We start from the raw sequence: 23866 nt of genomic DNA, 5'->3' as shown, positions 1-23866 counted from the left end.
TTCATGCTTCAGCTACAAAATTGTTCATGTTCAGAAATAGTACTGAAATAGTATTGAAGTACTGAAATAGTGTAGGCAGCAGGAGCAGGGAAGTGATTGTCCCTCTGCACTCAACTCTGGTAAGGCCATACCTTGAGTGCTGTGCTCAGTGTTGGGCCCCTCACTACCAGAAAGACATGGAGTCCCTGGAGCGTGTCCAGAGAAGGGCAGTGGGGCTGTGAGGGGTCTGGAGCACAGGTCGTTTGGGGAGTGGCTGGGGGAAGTGGGAATGGTTCTGTCTGGAGCAGAGGAGGCTCAGGAGAGCTCTCTACAACTGCCTGACAGGAGGCTGTGGTGAGGTGGGGGTCCTCTTTTCCCAGGTAGCAGTGATAGGATGCAAGGTGATGGCCTCAAGTTGCGCCAAGGGAGGTTCAGGTTGGATATTGTTGGAAACATTTCTTCTCAGAAAGAGCAGTGATGCAGTGGCACGGGCTGCCCAGGGAGCTGATGGAGTCACCATCCCTGAGGGCGTTCCAGAGCTGTGGAGATGTGGCACTGAGAGACGTGGTCAGTGGGCATCGTAGGGTGGGCTGGGGTTGGACTTGGGCATATTAGTAGTCTTCTCCAACCTTAATGACTCAATGAATGTTTTACAGAAGATACTCATTTAAAATGTTCCATTTTGTATCACGATGTGGAAGTTCCTGTCTGCATCACGGTGTTACTAGAGAAACTTATTATGTGTCTTCAGAAATGTGTAATGGCTGCTTTTTGTGCAGATAGAACTTATCTTGTCATGTTAAAGCATAGCATTGTTACAAAAACAAGGTGGAATTAAACCCAGTGTGAATTAAAACATGTCAGGGAATTACTAATGGGGGTTTAGACAAGAATTAGTGTAATACAGACAAGATTTTTGTGGAAGGGGCTGGGAACAGAACCAAGGTTTCTTCCTTTTCTCTTTGCTCTATATAAAGAACTCATATGTATGGGTTATAATTGCTGTGTGGTGAGAGGATGCCAAATTATATAACGCCTCTACCAACATTCCTGTTTTCTAACCTCTGGAGTTCCTCTTCTGGGAATAAACCAAAAAAACCTCACAGCTTGATGACATTTACACCTTTACCATTCTTTCATGAAATGGTAACATACATCTGCAGACCAGCTTAGGCTTTTATATATCTGATCAGTGTCAACGGGTGGATTTGAATGTGCAGAATGCCTGCAGCAACAAAAATAGATCCATATTTATTCCTGTCATAACTTCACTTAAGTTAATGGAGTTGTGCCGAGGCTGGATATGCCTACAGTCTATAGGACAGCTGGCCTTCCGGCAGGCCTTGTTCAACAAAATGCTTCTGTAAGAGCAATTAAGTTCTCTGATAATCACAATATATGGTGATGTTTTGGGAATATTTTTGTAGAATGAAAATGATTAACGTGAAGATTTCAGATACATCTGTAATGCCCAAAAGACAAAGGAAGCTCTGGTAAAGGTATTTTCAAGAATGGAGTGAGTGTCATTCCGTCAGTGGTTCAGAATCACCAAACCAGTTAACAACGTGCTCTAATTGCAATAATAATGTACATATTTTATAGCATTTTTCTCCCTCCACATCCCCCCAGTGAGGGAACGGGTGGATGCTTGCTGGACCTCGGGCAGATAATGGATATTGTTGTGATTATTCAGGCAAAAGTTTTCATCAATTTACAGCTGCAAGGGAATGTTCCCCTAGTTAATGGTTCATCTGACATTTCCAGCAGGAAAGAGTGAAGCTCTTGTATTTTGCCTGCTTTTTAATACTACTTCAATCATTGTAAAGTTGAGATACTGAAACGGGGTGATCCAGAACAGGGGAAGGAAAAGCTGGCCGGGCTTTTCAAGGAGAAAGAAGATAGGCTTCCAGATGTCACTGACTCTCAGAGAAAAGTATTTTCTTTTAAAATTCCTAGCCTTAAAAACAGGTAAAAGAATTATTGGGAGAAAAATAATAATCATTAGCCACTTCCAAAGATGGATCAAATTGATCTTTCCAAATTTAGCCAGCATCGTTCTTCGCTGTGGTGGCAGGGCTGCAAACCAAGAAACAAAAAAGTCAGTTTCCTGTCTGTGGAACATTCAATCATTGGATTTGATGGTCATTCAAGTAGCAGTGAAAGGAATCATTTTCTTTTGCTCAAATTAACTCTGTATCTGTTGTGGTATACTGTGACCTAGCCAACCCTGAACAAAACTGGCAAGTTCTTGTGCACCTGGGAATGGCGGCCTGAACCTAGTCAAGTATAGAAGTGCCTTAATATCTAATTAGAATTATAGAATCATGAAGGTTGGAAAAGACCTCTAAGATCCCCAGGTCCAATCCCAGCTCACCCCTCCATGCCCACTGCCCACGTCCCTCAGTGCTCTGGAACATCTCCCCATGGCTCTGGAACATCTCCAAGCACCATGACCCAGCACTCCCAGAGCAGCCTGTGTCACTGCCTCAGTACTCTTCCTGAGAAGAAACTGTTCCTAATATCTGACCTGACCCTCCTTTGGTGCAACTTAAGGCCATTACCACTCATCCTATCAAATGAGTAAAACATGCATTTTGACTTAAATTTCCAGTCCTCCCCTCTTAACCCTGGCTGAATCATTTGAGATGACATCCCAGGAGGAGTCAGCGCGCGTGATCCTAATCCTGCTGCCTAATCCTGGAGACACCTACAGCCATGAAACAGCACGGGCTTTGATCTGGGGAAGGCTGGGCTTCAAAAACGTGATGTTGTGCATGGAAAGCTTCCTGGATGTCAGGTGTCCGAGAGCTGAGGAGCGCGCCTGGGAAGGAAGGGCGCGGCCCGGGGCGGTGTGCGCGCCCCGATCCCGTCCTGCGTCCATGCGGCGCAGGGGAGCCCCGCTGTAACGAGATCGGATTACTCAGCGCCTGTTCCAGTTCCTGTTGACCCCGGCGATGGGAGTTTTCCTGAGTAAAACCCGAACCATGAGTCACCCTCAGGTGTTTTTGTTTGAAAGCGCTTTTTTTTTTGAAAAAAAACGCCGGCAGCGGCTGGCTGGGGGCCGTCAGTGGGCCGGGCCCATGAGGCGGACGTCCCTCCCTCGCTCCGGCCGCAGCGCGGGAGCCAATGGGGCGGCGCGGCCCGGCCCGGCTCGGCTCGGCTCGGCTCGGCTCGGCTCGGCTCGGCTCGGCTCCGCTCCCCGCGAGGCGGGCACGGCGCTCGGCGGCGCGCACGGTGCACGGCGGCTCCGCGCCTCTCGGGGCGGGCGCTGCGATGGGGGGGCGGCCGCGCTCCCTCCCCACTCTCTGACAGCTGGGTTTTCTTGCGCCGAGGGGATCCGGGGGAGGGTGGGTTTGCGTTTTGATCTCGTTCCTCCTCCTGCTCCGGCATCGCCGTCCTGCCCGCAGCATTAGGACTTAAGGAGCTTGATTCGCCGAGGTTCGCGTCCGAGGGTGTCGGTGCTGAGCACGCTGAGCTACATCTGCTTCTTGGCTAAGGCTGAAGAAAGACGTCTTAAGCTGGCAATCCCGTGCGGGCGGCAGCAGGTGCCCGAGTGGCGCGGGCTGGGCGGTGCACGGAGATGATGGAGTGAAAGTCCCTGCTTGCAGGAGAGGATTCCGCGGAGGAAAGGAGCGAGCTGACAGCAGAAGAAGGGGAGAGGAGCAGCAGGTGGAAGGCTGGCGCAGAGCCGGAAGGTACCGGAGGCTGACCGCTTCCTTCGGCCGTCCCCGAGATAAGCCCCGCTGCGTTCGCCCGGCGGCTTTCCCAACTCGTCCTTCCCTCCCTCCCCGCCCGCCGGCTGCCGTGCTGCCGTTGGCGGAAAGGCCAGGGCAGCAGGAGGAGAAGATGCCAGCCATCCTGGTGGCCTCCAAGATGAAGTCGGGACTGCCCAAACCTGTGCACAGCGCCGCACCCATCCTGCACGTCCCGGCGGCCAGGGCCATCCCGCAGCCCTGCTACCTGAAGTTCGGCAGCAGGGTGGAGGTTACGAAGCCGTCCTACTCCAGCCAGATCCCCCTCAAGTCCCCCAGTGGGCAGGAGAGCGCCGGGGATGGACCGTCGCCGAGGAAGGGCAGCTCGGTGGAAAGCGCGTTTGACACTCAGGTAAGAAAGCGCCCGATGCTGGGGAGGTGCAGACGAGGGTTTGTTCCTATTGCATGTGTGCCGCGGGGTTTGTGGGGTTCGGTAACACACCGCGTGGGATGTTCTGCATTTCCCATCGCTATACCTTTGGCCGTAGGATGGCTCCGGGGCAGTGTTAGCGCAGCAGGGTGGTGCTGGGATGTGCCCAGCCTGCGGGACTCGGGGCAGGTAGAGGTGTTGCTGCTGGGGTCTTCTTTGTGCACCTTTGGTGGTGGCTGCTGGTTGCTGTGAGCGTGTGCCAGAGCTGCTGCTGAGAGCCATCAGCGCTCGGCATGGAAGGGAGGCAGTGCTGTGTGCACGGTGTGTGCCATTCACAGTGCAGCTGGGTGAAACGGCTTCCAGAGGAAGGGCTGTGCAGATGGGATTGCCTGCTTTATCACTATATGTGCGTGACATCATGGATGCAGCACGTTACCAATACGCAGTTTTCAGAAGACCTGTGCACATGGCAGTGCAACCTATTGTCTTTAGACACACTGCTTCCTGCACAGGGAGAGAAGCGTACGCTCCTCAGCCCGTTCCGTTATCAGCACAGCAACGCCTCCAGCATGTCTCAGGCTGCCCGGCTGCAGAGTGTGTGCTCTCATGCCACGGCGTGAGCAGAGAACTGTCTCTGCATCAGGCAGGATCAATCAGTGCTGTGCAGATTGCTGTGCAGCAGTGCGATGGATTTTGGAACCAGCCATGTACATTACAAGCTTCCCTTGCGGGCATCTCAACCCGGGAAGAGGTGATACCGTTATAATGTGATGGGGAAATGATGGTGGATCACAAGAATAGTGAGTCATCCCTGCCATCTGCATTTTGAAGTCTGTGGCCCGGTAACCCCATTCTCTTAGGGAAGTGTGACTGCCGGTGAGGCATTTGGCCTGCTGCCCTGGATTCTAGGATGTGCTGCACTTTCTCTAGAGGCAGCCAGGGTGAGCAGGGCCTGCAGTGGCTCCCTGGGGACTGGGAGCACAAAAGCAGGCAGACAAGTGCTGGTGTCAGGGTGATGGCAGCAGGTGCTGACCTGGGCATCACATCATGCTCAAAAGAGAGAAGCAAATGCTGTTTTTTCCCTCTGCTTGTGTCTGTCCTTGTAATACTGAAACGTCAGCAAAATCTCATTATGTGCTGTGCTCTCTCTGACGCCTTGGTTTCTGCATAGAAATGTACGTTTTGCAAAAGTTACTGTTTTTCTAAAGGGCTTTCTGACCCTATAACATTATAAATTGGAGAGCTCCTGTTGGATTGGGAGCCATCCACAGCAGAAAGGAGAATAGTATGGTGGTTTTAACTCTTGCTGTGCAGATGTGGTGCAGAACACATCTTGTGTATCCCAGCGATGAAAGGCTCTTCGTGCTCATTTGTTACATTTGCACGCAAAGATGTCAAATTATTTCGAGCTTTGAATAATTTAGCAGAGGGAGAAATCCAAGGCTTTGTTGTGTTCAGTAACCTGCTAGGAGTCCTAACAGATGACCAGCACCTTTTAAGGTGTGCATGAGTGAGATTTGCTTTACTGTCCGTGATCTTGGATAAGCACAGCCCTCTTATATTATTCCTAATGATTCAGCTTTGATTCCATGCCCACATGGCATGCAGGTTCTTGCCATACAGTAGTCTGGACCTAAATTAACAGGAGACTTTTCCAGATCAGTTGCACCAAGGGCACTGCTCTTCTCTTTTCCTCCCTTCCCCCATGAAGGAGTGGGAGGAGGCACAGAATGGATGAACAGCCGCCAGATGGCTTATTGCTGGCAGAAGCATTTATATCCTAGGAAATCTTCAGCTGCATTCAGGCGTAGAAGCGATTTCTGGTGACAAGTCTGCTCAGGTTGCATCTTAAAGACTGTAGTAGGACTAGCTATCTCAAATGTTTGTTTGTGCCTTATTGTTTGATTCTTTGGTTACTTCAAGCAAAAATATGGTTCTTGCCATTTCACTGTGAGGTGCCTGACATCCTCTGTGCCCCTGTTTGGGTGGGAAGTGAGATTCTTCATGTGGCATTTAGTATGTAGGTCCACAGAACGGAATGGCACCTGTCATGTGATCTGAGTCCCTGTGTGCGGTTTGCAGCCTTCAAGGAATGATAATGTGTTCCTGTGTGGGCGGAGGAAGAGCAGCAAAGAGATTCTGACCCTCAGATGAAAGACCTAGGAGAAGAGTAATAATGAGTGAAATCAGCGTGTCTCATGCTGTCTTCCCTGTGGGGGCTGAACTGAGCTTGGAATATGCTCCCAGGCTTTCTTTTGGAGCTTGAGGCCATTGCTGTCAAAACCCAGGGTGGTATCACATCACATTCAGTACAGCTGGAAGAGAAGCATTGCTTTGGTACAGCTGCTGAGAGGTTGGAGAACTCATTCGAGAGAATCTGAGTTCTGCTTCTATTTCAGTATGAGAGCTTTCAGACTCATCCACTGGACGTTCTGTGTATTTTAAGGGGTTGCTCTTAATCCTGTTGAAGTTGGTCCTCTTTGCCATGCAGAATTAAAAATTAAGTTGCATGTACAAAATAAGAACAGATGGCAGCTAGTCTCAGGTGTAGGACACCTGCTTAAAGGTGCTAAGAGGAATGCAACAGTCGTATCCTTAACTGTGTATATGTATGAATTTTTCTCTCCCATCACAGTGAGTGCACACCATGTTGGCCTTACCCTTGCGCTTACTTAATGTACTTCTCTGTCCTAGAGAAGAGGCCGTGTCTGCTGCACGGGGTAGAAGTCACAATGTGAAGATTCCAGATCCTGTTCTAACACTATTCTTGCATGCTCCAAGCCATTTGCTTCAAGTCCATTGTAAATGCTAGACTGAAACCTGAGGTCAGTGAGTCATGCCAGTATGAGTTCCTGTTTTACTGTTACTGCTACACACACTCCATTCATTTTTCCATCTTAAACTCCCTGTGTTGTGCACAACAGTGTCCTCTGTTGTATGGGTGCTTTTTTTGAGAACACTGCCAGTAGATTATATCTGTATTCAGAGAGCATTGTTTTGGAATATTTAACTTTGTTACCAGAGAGACTCCTGTCAAATAGATGGCAGGATAGTGACCTCTCATACACAAAATGGTATTTATTAGTTATTCTAAAAAAGTCGTATGTATCTGGCTATTAAATTTGCATTAATTAAGTAAAACAACTGGTTGCTGAGCACTGCATTCAGCAATCCCATCACCAGCCATTCAAGTACGTGGTTGTCCTTAACATTTGGCAGGAAGGAGTAGGAGAGGATTGGATATTACTCTGCAAAAAGCAAACTTCCACTTCCCTTGCTGCAAGTTGAGCATCTATCCTGCCTGTTCCTTTCTTGGTGGACACGGCAGACAGATGCTCACTGGTGCTGTCGTGTTCTCCCTGGCTTTTCTCTTTCTCTACTTGAGGTAGAGAAAGAGAATTCTTTTAGTCATTCCTCTCAAGATTTCTAGAACTCATACAACTCTTCCTGCTCTCTGCTGGACTCTCAAGCTTGCCTTGAGCTTTTGTTAAGAATTCTATTTCGAACTGGGCATGCTATTCTGTCTCATTAAGGCTGAGTGCAGCAGGTCATCATCTTTTCTGTCTACACTTGAATTTTACAGTTGATGAAGATTTTTAAAAAGATTAGATTTTTTTTTTCTTTTCTTTTCTTTTCTTTTTTTTTTCATTTACTGGCAGTAGATCCACTCTGCTGACTGGTATTCTCTTTGTGATTTACTGTGGCATGATATCATTGCCTGCAGTACAACTACCTTTCTCACATAGCTCTCATTTTCTATTTTTACACTAGATTTTCCTTTTAGCAGTATAGTGCTTCTCACACTGCTTTCCCAGTTTGGGAAAATCATGTTGAGTTTTGGACACATCTTACAAAATGTATGCAATGCCCATCCAGGTTAGAAATGTCCCTGGGTTTTTCTCATTAGCCATTCTGTTGTCCAACTCAATGACAACATGGAATAGTAAATATGAATTAATAGTAATTGCAGATCCCTGCATAGATCGACTCAGTAGTTCTTCTGGCTATTGTGGATAGCACAATGCTGAAAAATTTGAGGGAATTCTGCTGTAGATCTGTCTTTGAGGAGGGACAGGAATCAAGCAAGTCTTAATCTGAACCAAGCTGAAAGTCATAGATTGGTACATAGACCAAGCTCAGTGCCACTGTGTAAGCTGGCTCAGTGGTGGAGTTGGTTCTCACTAATATTGCCATGCTAACTGTGAAGGAAATGATGACAAATGGAAGATATCTTTTTGCTTAGTTGGAGGAACCCAAATGAGGTCACATTTAGGGTGTGTACAAAGGAGAACTTTTCCTGAAGAGCTGGAAAAATCTAAGGAAATTTATAGATTTTCAGCAAAATATTTAACTGCAAATAAATTTCACTTTATTTATTTTATTAATTTTAATGAGTTTGCTTATCTAATTATAGTTATGTCTTTGCTAAGCATATTCTTTAGAAAAATGCTGTGTCTTGCTTTCTGATGGATTTTGACATAAGGCACTTAGGAAGCCACATCTTTCAGTTTGTGATTATAATGGTTTTGATTGTATTTTCATAGATATGTACTCCTAAATATTAAGTTTTGAGGAGCTTGTTCCAAATGAAAAATTATCAGAGAAGTAGTGAGCAAATAACTGATAAGTTGTTCTATTGCCATTATTAATACGGAGTTTTCAGCAATTTCTCTTTAGATTTTGAAAAACTACTGCATCCAAATACACCGTTTGTTCACATGCAGGGTAAGATTGCTCTGTAAACTCAAGGTTATTTCATCATTGTTATCTGATTTTGAGTATGCAAAGAATCGCCTGGGTTCTGAGTTCCATTCAGTTTTTAGTTGTCACTGGATAGCGAGTGAAAATGTTTATTGCACCAATTTCTTCAGGAACAGCCTTTGTTCAGCATTTTATCTTCCTTCCCAAGCTTAGTACCTCTACTGTGGACTTCCCTGAGGTGGGCTATTTCCAAAGCTATTTACTGTTGACTTAATGCTGCTGTTGCATTCAGTCAAGTTTTTATAATCTGTGGGGAGTGTTTCAGAAACACTCATTTAATATGATCTTTTTTTTTCTGCTTTTGATTTTCTTTTTAATGCTGTTTCTCTGATCTATGCTAGTAGCTAGCATCTGAAGGGCTTCCCATCTTCAGTATACTTATCTTATGAGCTCTCCCTGGAGGTAGAGATGTGCTTCTTATTTTGTAAATGAATGGCGAAGGCACAGAGAGACATATCCAAGGTCACGAATCTGTCCTGCTCCTTACCTTTCCTCCATGGTTGTCTCTCCCTGGTATATGGTTTGTCTTAAACTTGCAATGCAAAATAAATACTGTTCAAGAAGTTTTGAATACACTGACAACTTTAATGGAAGAATTTTTCTGTTCTTGCATCTTTTCCCCATTTGCCTTCAGATAGTTCAAGTTACAGGGCTACATTTTATATTTTTATTCTCGTATAGATCAAGTGATGCTCTGAAAATTTAATCCACCGAGTTCATTTACTTTTCCTTGTAGCAAACTGTAGATTGTCAACCAGATTCACAGTCATTCCCCTGGGAAGTTTACCTGGCTAAAAATACAGTGGTGGAATATTATTTTCAGAAACATTTATTTATGAAGCTTATAAATGGTCAGATTTTGTGTGTATTATTAGACCATTGGTACGTCTTGTAACAGGAAGCTACTGGTTTTCCATTCACCAAGAGCTGGAATTCAGTCAAGCGCTTGGCGTTTATGTGCCTCTAATTTTATCTGTAAATTGTTCTTTCTGAAATAGTTTGTGGAAACATCCTCAGTTTCTTCAGTTTTGTAAATCATGGGCGTGGAAATAAGTGCTAAAATTTACAATAAACAAGATATTTGTCAAAGTAAATAATTGAGAAAACAGTCACTTGTTATTTTAAAGCAGACTGAGATCCTATGTTTTGCTGTGATTTCACCTTTTTTTTTTTTTTTTTTTTTACCCTCTTGGAAAGTATTTTTAAGTGTGTTATCCTTGGATTATTTTTCATTTTACTTCTGAGTAATTTTAGAATTGGAAGCAATGTGTGGGAAAACAATAAATGAAAAGAAATCTAACCTCTGGATATCAAAACATGCATTTCCTAGGACTTCTACTCTTATGCTTGCTCAGCTTGGGACTGTAATTGCATCGTGTCTTGGTTTGAGTGGTCCCAGGCTGGGGCAGAGTCTTCTTGGAGAACTCTAGAGATGGTTCCTGTGTTTCTCCAACACTGAGCTGTACGCAGCCAGACTTCCTCATGGATTGCGTTTGATGGGCCAATGTGAACAGCTGAGGGATGTCCATGTGGATGACAAGGCTTTGTTATACTGTTACACTTGTGTAGATGAGTGCAATTATTTAGAAGTTATTTTTCCTTTTTTGAGCCGTGCCAACTCTTAGAAATTACAGGTAACTGCAGCGCTGGTAAGCTAGGTATTGGCTTTGTGTGCTGGCTTCAGAGAGTGCAAGAGATATCTTTTCACATTGTATCTATTTCAGCCATTCCTCAGATTTTGACCTTAATTACAAGGAAGTCATTTTGAATCAGCTGGTACAAGTGGTCTGGCAGATTGGCTTCCTCTGGCAGATAAAGCTATCAGGCATCATGTTGTACGTTCAGGGTGATAGATTCGTGTCATCTTTCAGAGACAGAAATCCTCCTTAGACAATGCAGCATGGCACAAAGCTGTATTTTCCATAAGAGCAGTATCTGTATGCTTGTCCATGGTAGAAAGGCCTGCAGCAGACGTGGGGAACATGTTAACATCTTCAGATATCGGTTCAGAGCTTCTGTTATCGCTGGTGAAGGCAGTAATTAATGGATTAGTCTGTTAAGACAAAATTGATTCAGTTACAAAGTATTCTTCCTTTCAAAGAGTCTTACAGATGTTTAAGTCTTCAAAACTCATTTAAAAAACATCACATTACAAGATTGAATATGTGTTATTCATGTGAAGCAGTAGCTTAGAAACGGGTTACTCTTTTTGCTCAATGACCATGGGTCAGTCTGCTTTTTAGAATGGGCACATGCCTTCCAGACTTGTCTGCAACTTTATTGGGATGGAGTATTTTGGGAAAGAGTATTTTCAGCATCACTGTATCTTGGAGCAAGGATCTAGTCACCCAGGGACAAGAGTGAGAGGAGCACTGCCAGGGCCTGTGTATTGCTAAGTCTGGGGATTCTGATGAATTTGCTTGAATTTACAAAACAAAACCACTTGCTACTTTTCAAGAGGGAAGAGCTGTGGTTGCCTAGGAGCCTGTTTCTAAGCAGTCAGAGACAAACTGACTCCATAGCAGTGAAAGGATTGCTTTTGGTAACCTTGAACAGGAAGCCCTTGGGGCTTGCTTGTAGATTTGGAACCATGTGGAATACTTGTTTTCCCATGATTAAATACATAGACTCCACATTGTTGCAAACTGAATCTGTTTGTTATAAGGAGTGGCAATATTTGAAAGAGGATCTCCTTGTGAGTGGACATGTCATGATGGAAGCCCCTGCCACAAGCAAAACTAACCCAGGGTTTTCTCTTCATTTTTCACTGTCGTACCTGAGGTAGCACTGTGACCACGAAGACAAATTTGGTGGTGTAGTGTCTTTCTGCTTGTCTGTGGACGAGCTGCAGGAGGTGCCTGCAGCAGAGGGGAGCCCCTGGGGTCCCAAGCCTTTAACGGTCCCCAAGCCTTGGAGGGTCCCTCAGATGAAACTTAACCTCTTGGCCCCAGCCGGATGGGCGAGATGAGGTGCAGTCTTCTTCATTGTCTGCTGAGCCTTGGGATTCAGCTGAGACAGGGCCAGCATCAGGTTCTTATCCCTGTGCTACCAGCACTGTGGCAACAGGCATGAGGGACTGCACTGGGGACAACTCCCACCCCAGTTCCTGCAGGCTGCTATGTCAGCAGCTGTGAGCTGATGGCATGTCATACCCTCTCTGTGTTTGTTAAGCAGCATGAAACACAGAGAGATGCGAAAGCTCAGTGTTTCTCTGGCAAGTAATTTAAGATTAGATATTTTTGTGGTGATTTTTAGCATTTTGTATAGACACATTTTCAACAAATGGAAGCTCTAGGCTAGGATTGTTGTGCCCATGCACATTTCTGTCACATAACAGTACCTGTGGCAGAAGGAGGCTCCTTCAAAGCAGCAGCTCATGAATAGCTGCAGATTCATTGCATGCCATTCACCTCCCTCTTCCTTTTTCTTCTGCTAGCAGCTGAAATGGCAGGGCTCAATTTGGCCAGTCCTTTGCATCATTTATAGCAGTGCTGTTAAATGCTGGGCTGAAATGGATGGTAGCTAAGCTAATTTGCATGATTTAAAATGCCAGCTCGGTTTAATGTAGAGCAGCTGGTATATGCTTAACTCCTTCAGGAGAAAACTTAATACCCACAGATCGCATTAACCAGGGCTACACTGCGTTTATTTATTTATTTTGCTGTTTCTTCCTGCTTTGTTTGCTAGGACATTTATAGGGATCTCTGCATTGCTCGGAAAGGGCTTTGCTCTTTATTGATATCTGTGCATCTCACGTTGCTCACAAAGGAAGGAATTGGCCCTGCCGTGCAGTGAGTACTTGTTGCAGCTTCTCAGCATCCACTTACACTGTCCTTAACAGATAGGACTGTGAGATGTGACATGATGAGGGATGGTGAGATTAGCTGGGAGAGGGACAGGTGTAGAGGCCTGGATTACATGGATTACTGCATACTCAATTTCCTAGGGTTAAATTTCAAGGTTGAAAATGGTTAATTCCTCAATGATGGAATTAGGACATGCCATTGCTCTGGGGTTGAGCAGGCAGCCAGAGTCATCTTGTGACGGAATGAGGAGTTGGAGAATCAAAGAATTCCTCTGCTGCCCTGAAATAATTAGTGCAGCCACACTGAGGCGAGGGAAGGAGCGTAATCTTTTAATACCAACCCTCCTCAAAATTGACCTTGTCACAAGCAAATTGTCTTGCAGACAGCAGGTGTACGATTGTGCCATTCTGACAGCGCCAGGAAGGCCAGCACAGTGCTTTGTCATCAGCTAAAATCCTCTCACCTCTGCAACAGCAATGGGCCTTCGTGTGCTGAAGGGCTCTGGATGTGTATTTGAGTGAAATGTGAGGCACTGAGCAGTGCAGATGGGCCTTACAAAGTCAAAGCTGCTTCCTTAAGGAGGTTACAATGTAACTTTCCCTTCCTCCAGAAGGTTTTGATTGTCTTGAGCTATGAATTCAGCTGAGGTTTCTCATGGAACAGTATTCGAGTTTCTAGTTCTGAAGACCCTTATTAGTTTCACACTCAAGTTGTTAGATAGAGAGAAAATGTTTCTGTTTGATTCTTTTGGCATGTATATCCTTTGGCATTGTTTCTCAAGTTCCAATATGTCAATTGGCCTGTATGAACCTTGGTGCTAGAAGATAGTCTGTAGTTATTTATTTGGCATCAGTGCTGTATTTAGCGTGCAGGCCATGAAAGTCACGTCCATACACCACAAAGGCTGCATCTTGCTGAGTGGAAATTGTTTTTGGTTGGGAAAGTGAACCCTAGAAAGATAACTTCCTGTAATATTCTTCCATGGATGTAGACAAGACGGATTGCCTCTTGTGAGGAAATACTTCATTATTTCATCTCAGGCTGTCCATGTGTAAGATCATTAGTGTGCCTGCATGTTGTAGAAGATTATGGGCATGTTCTGTACAGTCAAATTACTCATCTTGTGGTGTGTTTGCACACTACGTGCATACATGTATATCTTAACCAAGAGATCTAAGGGACACATCTGCTCTACTCTGTTGATCATCTGAATGTTTTTGATGTACAGTAAACAAATCAGTTTAGACATCTGAGAAGAGATCTGTCAGTAATTACTCTTAAAGGCAGAAGCTTATTTAATCAAAGATTATCAGTTCTTTAAATAGATAGGAGCCATTTTGTGAGATGATCTACAAGACACTGTTGTAGCTGGGATAGAGTACTGTACTTTAGACTCCAGCAAATCATTTTATTTGCATCTATCAGGTCCAAATCTAGGCTTAAGGAATGGAAGAAATTAGCTAATGGGGGGTAAATCCTTACCAACTATGTCACTTGAATGATCTTAAGTTTTGCCTGTTTTGTCTTTATAACTAAGGGATAAGCATATTTCTTTTAATGGTCTTCCACTGATTAATGCAAATTGTTCGGGGATCCAGGCCTGATCTCTTAAGCTTTGTATTCCTTACTGTTTTCCAATGCCTACATTTGGAGCCATGCATTTCTGCAAGGGAGAATTTCAGAGCTGGAAAAACATGGAAGGTGCAGTGGTGAGCACAGGAGCCTTGGACACAAAGCAAAATTCCACCAGATGCCATCCCTGTGGCTACAGACAGGTCACCAGCTGCCACTGCTGGGGTTTGTCACTGGCAGCTTCCTTATCTCACCGGTGTTCTGTGGAGATAAATCCATTCTAATTTCAAGCGGCTCAGGTAAAGTGATACCTGAAGCCATGGAATTACCTTTAATAGCTAACTGTGCTAACTATGTGATTCTTAAGCCTTCGAGCTTCAGTGTGATCTACTTTTTCCTTATCATTGATTTTTTTTTTTTTCCTTGAGTCAAAGCAAGAGATGCTTGATTTGAAATCCTTTCCACTAGCAATTTGTGAATTTTAAGAAAAATTGGGAAGGTTCAAGACACATCATTGCCTCCTTGTTAGGAAAAGGTTCTCAGCTACAAAGAAGTGTCTTCTGTAAACAGCAAAACAGTTAATGCTTTAACACTGAAAATATTTTAAAGAGAAGAGTCGAAGACCTGCACACAGCGTTTCAAATCATCATGAGGAGTTTGTGGCTGTGGGTTACCATCTGCACTCCATGTCGATGCCATCTGCCCACAAGCAGAAAATCACCAGTGGAGAAAATGCTAGGATATCTTGCCACAAAACCACCAGTTACATGTGAAGACCTGGTGAGATTTGCAGTGAAATCCAAGCCTTTGGTAATCTGATAGAGGCTGACAGGGCAATGTGAAAAAGACAGGCTGTTGGCATTTTGGGGGACTGAACAAGAAGCATCTTCGCATGAGTTGCATCATTAGTATTAGTGGAAACAAGGGATCTGCAGAGTGTTAATTCGTAGCATGTAGTGCTGTAAACTGAGAACTATCTGTGAAGGCTGAAATTATGCTAATTTATGCAGTTCACATTGCTACTGCAGGTTATAAATAGCTCCGTTTCTAGAGAGCTAGTGCTGCTGTATTGCTGTGTGTGGCAGGTTGACTTTGTGTTTAGCTTTGCAAATTTTAGCAGCTTGAACACAGAGTGAAATCTGGCTTCTCTGGTCTTTTATGTGAAGGTCCAGCCAGTTTGACTGTGCTGCATCCCTTCCATTCAAGCGGTTGAAAGGAGAACAGTCCCATGGCTTAGAAATAGCACGAGGTATTAGTGGCTGCTGTGAATAGCCTGTGCCTGAAGGCCAGGAGAGTAGTTAAGATTAAAGTGTGTTTGAGGTTTCTTCATAGCCAGTTTTGTTTTGCAAGGCTTGATACCTGTCACTCAGAGGTGTGGTGCTTGGGAGTCCCTTTGGGGGGGCATTTGGCTTGCCTCTGACTTCTGTACTCATCATTTTCAGGGTGTTTGGGATGCAGGAAGCAAAAAGAGGGGAGGGAAAAAAGCCCCATGTTAAAACCAAGTTGTCATACATGAGTTGAATTTCAAGGGGGAAATAACATATATTCATATATAACAAATAATCATATCACAGCTGGAGTCAGTAGGTAATTTTATGTTTTTATTTCTTATTTTAAATTCTGAAGGAGCTAGAATATATTTAGTAGTTAAAATCCTAACATAACTTGATGAACAAACTTACAGGCAGTGCTGGAGCTGGACTGAAAGAACAAAGTGATGTGGGACAAAAAGTCACGACATGTAACGTGCATTTGAACAGCTGTTCTTCTGACAAAACAATTGTAGTGTGCTTTGCCTACCAGGAGATAATCTTACCAAAGGTTTTACGTCTGCATAGAGAAATCCTGGCCAGTTTTAGAAGTCTATATTGATGGATGGAAGCCATGAAAACAAAATCCCTGCTTTTCTTCCACCAGTTCCTCTTGTCTTCAGTCATGCTTCTTTTCCCATTCTCAGGATGTGACTTTTGATAACGTGTTAATGCTTCAAGCCCTACTCCCATTAGTGAACATGGTTTCACGCTTTGCAGCAGGCTCCTTCCCTCCCAGTCAGCTTGCTCAGCTTTTCATGACTAAGCTGTGTTACCCTCATGGCTGTTTCTAATCAACTTCAGAACTGGTGAACTGTGCCTGCCTGCTTCTTCCCAGTGCAACCCAGCACTAGGGGAAGTCAGTGCAGGGAGTGGACTTGTGCTGAAAGAGCTGAGATCTTTGAGGTAGGTGGCCTGGTAGGAGACCAGGGTCTTATTTCTCTTCTAGACTATTTCACGGCATGGAGCTGGTAAGTTTTTATTTATTTATAATGTACATCTAAACTGGTTAATACGTTGCAGGTGGAACAACACACACAGGAGAGGAACATTCGGATACTCAGTTTAAAATGATCGGTTCTTTGTAGTTTCTTAAAACCCTTTCACCAATTCAGGTGAGAAATGACCACTAGCTCCAAGAAGACATCGCTATCCTATGCCATCTCTCTAGTAGCTGCTGCGGAGATGTGGACTGCTTTGCTGAGGTGCTGTTGCCACCTGGCGGTGGTGAGCAAAACACAGCGAGACACGATCCGTTTAGGTGCTTTTCCATCAGCTGAATGGCATTATGTAGTTGCCAAGCATCAATTAGAATTATTCTAGATACACACAAATAATTCTCCCAGTTAGGAAGAAGCTCCTTTGTATTTCATGGTCTGCATGCATTTGGAGTAGACAGTGCCATAAAAATAAAAGACAGGTGAAAAAAGGAGCCTGTCTACTGAACATGGATAGCTTTTGGATTTCTCCTAACTGACTGTGCAGCATCTGATTTGTGAGTCATATGACACAACGTGACAGAGGTACCATGGTGCCATCCCTGCCTGGTCCCAGAGAGAAGCGTCTGGTTTGATGGCGGATGGAAACAGAGTTAATGAATAACTCTGAACTGCTTTGCAATAGCCCAGCTGCTGCATTATCAGGGTAAATTTGATTTTTGTAAGTCATTAGCGTCTTATCTTAGTGAAATTAGTAGATCATTATCAAATGATGACGCTTTGCACTTAACGTGACTTAATTGTCCTTTCATTGTATAGAATTTTATTACGATCCCTTTACAAGGGGGGATACAGATAAACTGTATTTTCTAAGGAAAAGAGCTCCCTGCTCAACCAGTCTTGTTTGTGACAAAGCCACACTCTGTGCCTTAATCTGCAGATTTGATGTCTCTGCAAAACATGGGCGTCTGCTGGAGTATCTCAGAGTGTCATAATGTTTTTCAGCTAATTACTGCCATGGGTTATTTGTTGTGAATCTTTCAGACAGCACTTAAGAGCTAAGGTCATTTTGGTGCATGGAAATTGGGTCTGACATAGAGGAGGGGTCTGATGTAAATGGTTCCTTCGCTTTGTTTTAGCAGCCCTGTGCTATGCTGCAGAACCTGTATTTCAGGAAAAAACATCAATCCTCTGAAGCCTTGGATATTTCCTTGGGATTTTGGACAGGGAATTGGAAGCCTCGTTGGATCTTTTGGAATGAAAGAGAATCACTGCAAGACAAACATACTTTGGACAGCTATTCTGTCACTGTGTCACCTTTGAGTTCCCAAAGAAGCATCCCAGGATCAGCGCAAGCATAACACCCGTGGGGCTCCCCTGCACCCAGCAGAACATGCTCCAGCTGCAACTGAGCCCACTGGCAGGGCAGCATACCTGGTATAGGGTCTCCAATACACTAGATAGGCTCCTCACGCAGGGATGCAGAGTCCTTGTGGTAATTTTAACTTTTCTTCTCCCATCAGCAAAGTCCTTTCCAGTGGTTCTTAGCGATGCAGTTAGAAAGGCTGAGAGCTGATTTTACAGGATCTGAAATATGTCTGAATGCATCACTTCAGCTGTAATTTCACTTCCCTCACAAACATCAAATGCAGGTTTCACTCTGTTCTTCCATCTTTCTGTTAGATGCTCTGCTACAGAAGGCCATTCTGCCTAGAAAACATCATTATTCTGTTAACATACCATCCTGTATTGTTATGAAGGCTTATTTGATTTCTAGGCTGATTAGCAGTAATCACAGTTATGCCCAGAAGCAGTTTAACCAGCAGGAAGCAGAACAGTCTCTTTGTCCCCATCAGTTTTTAACAGTTTCAGTTATTAGTATTTCATGAAATGGAAGTCAAACCTCATGTGTAATTGCTTTTTTTTTTTTTTGTTCCCAGTTTGTACATGCTTGATTCTTCAGTACCTGCAGAATGGACTGTTTAATGGCTGTACAACACGCGTGGGAAAGCATAACGCATTTCCAAAGCATGAGAGTAGAACATAAATTTTTGAGGGCATCCTAAAGCCAATGTCAGTTTTTTTCCTAGCTCCGTTCCCTCCCCCTCTTCCTTCAGGTCCCGGACTTCTAGGAATCAAAACTCGAGGTGCTCAAAACCTCCTTAGTGTTCTGGTGGTGCTTTGGATCTCAGAGCGTGGGGAAGTGGAAAGCTCCTTCTTTGGGTATAAGCATTTGGAGAGTAAACCAAGGAACATTAATAATATTTATCTTCAGAGGAAAATTAATGGTGGCTTGCTTTCAGGTTGGTTTATTTTCACTAGTCACTTCAGTGATGTGCTCTGATTGCTCCAGCGGTGAGCTTTCTTGCCTCTCTTTTGGCTGGAATCTGTACAAGAAATGTAGCAGAGAAGAGGAATGTTTCTGAGTGCTTGATAGAGGTAAATTCTAACAGCAACACTGAGTAAATGAAGAATGGCATCACTAAAATCAATTGACACCCATTGTTTTAGTAGTATCTTATTCAGGCCCCTGATATCAGTGGGAATGTTCATGTCAGGCAGACAGATTGAATCCTTTATTTTCATTTAGATAGTTCTGTTGAGACCCCTGACAGTTCAAGGGCGTGATGTCGTCGGGGAACAAAAAATTGGAGCACAAAGGTAACATTGAGAGCCCTTCAAAAAGTTCCGTGAAAAGTTCCGTGTTGCCTTTCACGGAATCACAGAATCGTAGGGGTTTGGAAGGGACCTCCAGAGATCATCAAGTCCAACCCCCCCCCTGCCAAAGCAGGTTCACTACACCAGGTCGCACAAGTAGGTGTCCAGGCGGGTCTTGACTGTCTCCAGAGAAGGAGACTCCACCACCTCCCTGGTGTTGGAAACATCCAAATAATTTTTGTCAGGACGGTATCTCTGATAAAAGCAGATTTTACTCGCGATTGCAATGGCGGGCGTCCCGCAAGCAGGAGCGCACCTATGGACACAAGATGACAGTCTTTATACCCTGTTTTTCCCTTTACCCATCCCCCTGCCCTGTTTCCCCATTGGCTGGGTATTCCAGGTTCACAATCTTATCAGTTTACGTTTGTTGATTCGTGTGTTATCTGGTGTCAGTCAGTAGCCATCCTGTTGTCTCCAAGATGTCTCAGTGCTCTTCTTGTCGTATTGATATGGTGATTGTCTCCGAAGTCTTCGTTAAACAAAGAGCACCGGAGGGGGAGCAAGAGGGGGGGGAAGGGAGATGATGCCAGGCCTTCCGATTGTCTCTTCAGGCGCTTCCTCGGGCATGCCATGCCTTGTTCTCAGGTTTGATCTCGTGCAGGATATTCTTGCAATGTGTGTGACAAAATATGCATATATACATCTATATACAGAGCGTGCATTCCTGGGAAGGTCTGTCTGAAGAGGATAAGTGACATAAACTATCAGAGATCTTCCCCAAGTGAAGTAGAAAGACTCCCAAGAAGAACTATGACAACGGAGATCATGAAATAAAAAATATTGTCCAATTCTCATGCAGAAATAACATTTGATTCCCACACTGGGCAGCCTGTTCCAGCACTCCATCACCTCACCGTAAAGAAGTTCTTGCGTGCATTTGTGCAGAACTTCCTATGCTGCAGTTTCTGGCTGTATCCCCTTGTCCTGTCTCCACACACTGCTGAAAAGAGACTGGCCACTCTGCCCCCCACACCTTAGATATTTATAGACCTGGATCAGGTCCCCTCTCAGTCTTCTTTTCTCAAGGCTAAACAGACCCAGTTCACTTAGCCTTTCTTCATAGGGGAGATGCTCCAGGCCCTTCACCATCTTTGTGGCTCTCTGCTGGGCTCTTTCCAAGAGATCCCTGTCTTTTTTGTACTGGGGAGCCCAGAACTGGACACAGTACTCCAGATGAGGCCTCACCAGAGCAGAATAGATTTTTTTTTCTTTGATTTTGGAGCTACAGCTTTTTATGTTAGCAGAGCAGCAAAGTAGCCTCTGAAAAATTAATCCATCTCCTGTTGAAAATATGAAGTAATTAGATTTTTGTCTTCTAGGGAACAAATCTCACTCCATGATTGGTGTTCTGCTTACTGGATTCATCACGTAGAATTTTGTCTTTGCTGTTGCATGTTTAAAAGACCATGGCAGTTCAAAGAGGCTCCATGCAGACCTTAGGATCTCTTCCTCTCACAGCAAATACCACTGCAGTGTACAAGGCTTAGCAGGCAATGAGTAGAATGTTTTATTATTGATCTAATTTTTAAAATAACTTTCAAAAACTACAGGGTGGTTGCAAGCAGCGCATTTCAGGATATTCAAAGCATAGTTGGACACTGTTTTAAAATCTGTTAAATAGCTTAAAAGTAGTACTACAATCTCCTCCTCCCGGCATGGCCTGACATCAGGAAAAGAATGTTTAATAAAAATAAAACAATCTTGTCAAATGTTTAATTTTACATATTGAAAGAAGTCTGATTCTTTTCTGCCTTGCAGCTTATGTAGTTGCTAGTTATACAAGTTGGATATGAATTCCAAGTGCTGTTACAGGGTCAAACTTCAAAGCATAGAGGATCCAGAATCACATCCAATATATTTTAACTGGATTTTTCTTTTCAGATTATCATTGTAATGTACATTCCGAATAGACCCGTACCAGTTTTAGTATTGAGGCACTATAGCTAATAGCTAATTAGACACACAAGTATGGGGGGGGGAGGGGGAATATAGCCTTGTATTCTTTGTGTTACTTTATAGCTAGAAACCTATTAACTTTTTATTAGGTGAACCCTACACAAAATGCTAATGTTATATTCATGAAGAGGCATCTTAATTTACTTACAAATACTAATTTATCCTAGAAAATGCTAGTTGGTTATTCAAATCAGATTAGGCTGCAAATCATAGTCTGGATGCAGTCAATGAGGGAAGTGGATTAAAGCAATTAGTTAGCACTTTGTTTGCTGCTGTCGTGTAAATATAGCTAAACTTCTTTTTAGAGTGATTTGAGGTAGGCTTGAAAACAGTCATAAAACTCCTTTTGACATTCATGGGCTCAGGATGTGCTCTGTTCCATGGTGCAACATTGAGCTCAGCAGGTTGCTTCTGGCTGCTTGTAATGGGGGCATGCTGTAGGTTCTTTCCTTTTATTCTCTCTCTCTTATTTTCAGATACAGAAAGATAACAGTGCCAGTAAGCCGCAGGAGTGGTGATTCTTCATGATGATACTATATGGGAAAATAAGACTACATTTTTATACCTGTATTCCTAGCTGTTTGCTAGTTTGATAACTATGCAGAACTAACACAGACAACTTACAGAGTACTTTTTGCTCTAAGAGGCTTATCTTTTAAATGGTTGGAATTCTGAATGGAAAAGAGCTGCATTTTGTGGTTAAACAGATTCAGTGAGGAAAAACTAAAAATGAAGTGTTCTAAATAATGTGGAAACATCCCAAGGTATGGCACAGCCCTTCCCAAGCCACTCAACAGCGACTGAAAGAACCTGTCACCAATAGAAAATGTGGTCCTTGGTTTCCCATTTTCTCTTCAACTTAAGGAATGCCAATTTGGAACTTAAGGAATGCCATCCACTTGGAGTTGCATGACACATATAAGGTATTTTCTAAGATGCATGCACCACCTCCTCAAGCTCTCACTTCTGCTATGGTATCATTGTGCTGTGTGCCTTTCATTTTTCTTCCATGCTGCCGGTAACACTCATCGTTACTGAACATGCATTATCCAGAGTGTGTATCTGCTTCCCAGTGATTTATAGATGGTGGTGATCATAGTTTTTACCTGCATGAAATTCTGTGAGCTTTCATTATTTAGGTAATACTGGATTAATCATTTTTGCTGACAGCAAGTGCTGAAATACTTTGTAGAAGGGGGGCATATAATAGCATTTGGGCCAGGAAAGATCTGCTCCTGCGTGATGATGTGAGCATCGTCCCAGTTAGGGGCAAGCTGATCAGATCCTCTTTCAGTGAAGGTTACCTGTTTCTTTAGTTTCCACTTCTGGAGTGAATAAATGGCAACCCAGATATTTCAGGAATGACTTAAACATGAATAACGTGATGTATGTAGTTGTGGAACTGTTTCACCTCACTTTGAAGCTTTCAGTTGCTGCACATCTTGTATGCAGATTTTAACAACAGTTAAAATCTGAGTTCCAGAGATTATCAGAGGAGACTTGCATTGTGCTATGTTGTTATAGCTCTAATTGTTTAATTCCTTGTATCTTTGTTCGTAATGTCAAATTAGCTCTCTTCTGACTACAGCCTGCCACAGCAACATGACATACACAGCTAATATTTTTCTATGTACAGGAAGAACCCATGCATTCAACTGTGATAGGGAAGGCAGAAGAAGAATAAATAATTCCTACTGTGTATGAGCATATCAAGTGTTTCAGTTTTTCAGAACAATCTTTCTTGTATTACCAAAAAAAAAAAAAAAAAAGGTGTAATCAATTCTCACTGCAGTTTAACATCTTTGCTTGGAGTACAAAATGCTCGTGGGAACTTTTAAAAATCCTTTTTGGTTGGGCCACTGAATGAAGTGTAATTTTATTGAGGAGAGATAAGGGCCGTAGGATCCTTATTGCCAGTTTAAGCATTTGTTGTACAGGATCAGGGTTTCTATTCTGTTTCCATGTAACCAAAAATGTATGATGTGCTGTCTTTCAAAACCGTATGCTGCTGTGCAGGAGCTGGGAATGTGCTGGGAATGGGTCAGAGTTACTGACCATGAGTTTTTCCTCATTATGTGATCTGACGTTTTGGGTGCACTGTGAGATCTACCCAAACGGTCCTCAGCAGCATTGCCCCTTGGCTGTACTACTAGCTATAGAAAATGCGAATACCCAAATGAAGCAGAAGAACTGGGTTTGTTTGTTTGTTTGTTTGTTTTCTTAACGGAAGTATGGATTGCTTGCCATAGTTCCTGCTTGCATCTCCAGCTGGTTTCCTTGCTGGGCTGTGGGTGGCTGCCAAGCAGGACTGGTGTAGGCCATCACCAATGAGCTCTGAACAAGCCCAGTTGCACTTCTTTGTTAACATTGAATATAGGGGGTGGAAACATACGCCCTGAGGAGTGAAGTCCCACCCAGCAACTTCTGTGAACACCAGGAATACATCTTTTAAATCAAGACTGTGATTATGGCACTTCCATCAGTAGTATATGGATGACAACACGTAAGGGCAATCTGTTCTATGGATTCAACATAGAGCGTAAAGGGAAAGATTTGGTTAGCTTTGAGTTTCAGGTGGCACGTTTGAAGTTTGGAGTAATAAGATGCTTACTGAATTAAAGTTATATGTTCTTCTATGGGACATGTTTCAGAATAGTTGTTGAGAATCCTTTCTTAATACAACTCTTAAGTTTGCTTAAAC

General features: G+C 43.8%; 1 protein-coding gene across 2 annotated transcripts in view; it reads left to right on the top strand.

Annotated features, from left to right (window-relative positions):
• The first annotated feature begins 3453 nt into the window (after nucleotides 1-3453).
• The window catches only part of NAV2 (neuron navigator 2), a 188165-nt gene continuing 167752 nt past the window's right edge, over nucleotides 3454-23866 (top strand). Inside the window, exon 1 of one of the 2 annotated variants that reach the window (XM_090140200.1) lies at nucleotides 3454-4083. In XM_090140200.1, coding sequence (XP_089996326.1) covers nucleotides 3826-4083 — 258 coding nt within the window. In that variant the 5' untranslated portion in view covers nucleotides 3454-3825. The remainder of the gene's footprint in view (nucleotides 4084-23866) is intronic. The other variant, XM_090140199.1, reaches the window with a different exon arrangement.

Source organism: Phasianus colchicus, chromosome 5 (assembly GCF_987193195.1).
Source record: "Phasianus colchicus chromosome 5, bPhaCol1.hap1.1, whole genome shotgun sequence".
NCBI classification, from domain to species: domain Eukaryota; kingdom Metazoa; phylum Chordata; class Aves; order Galliformes; family Phasianidae; genus Phasianus; species Phasianus colchicus.
Note: the sequence above shows the minus strand (reverse complement) of the source record. Positions and strands in the feature narration are given on the sequence as shown.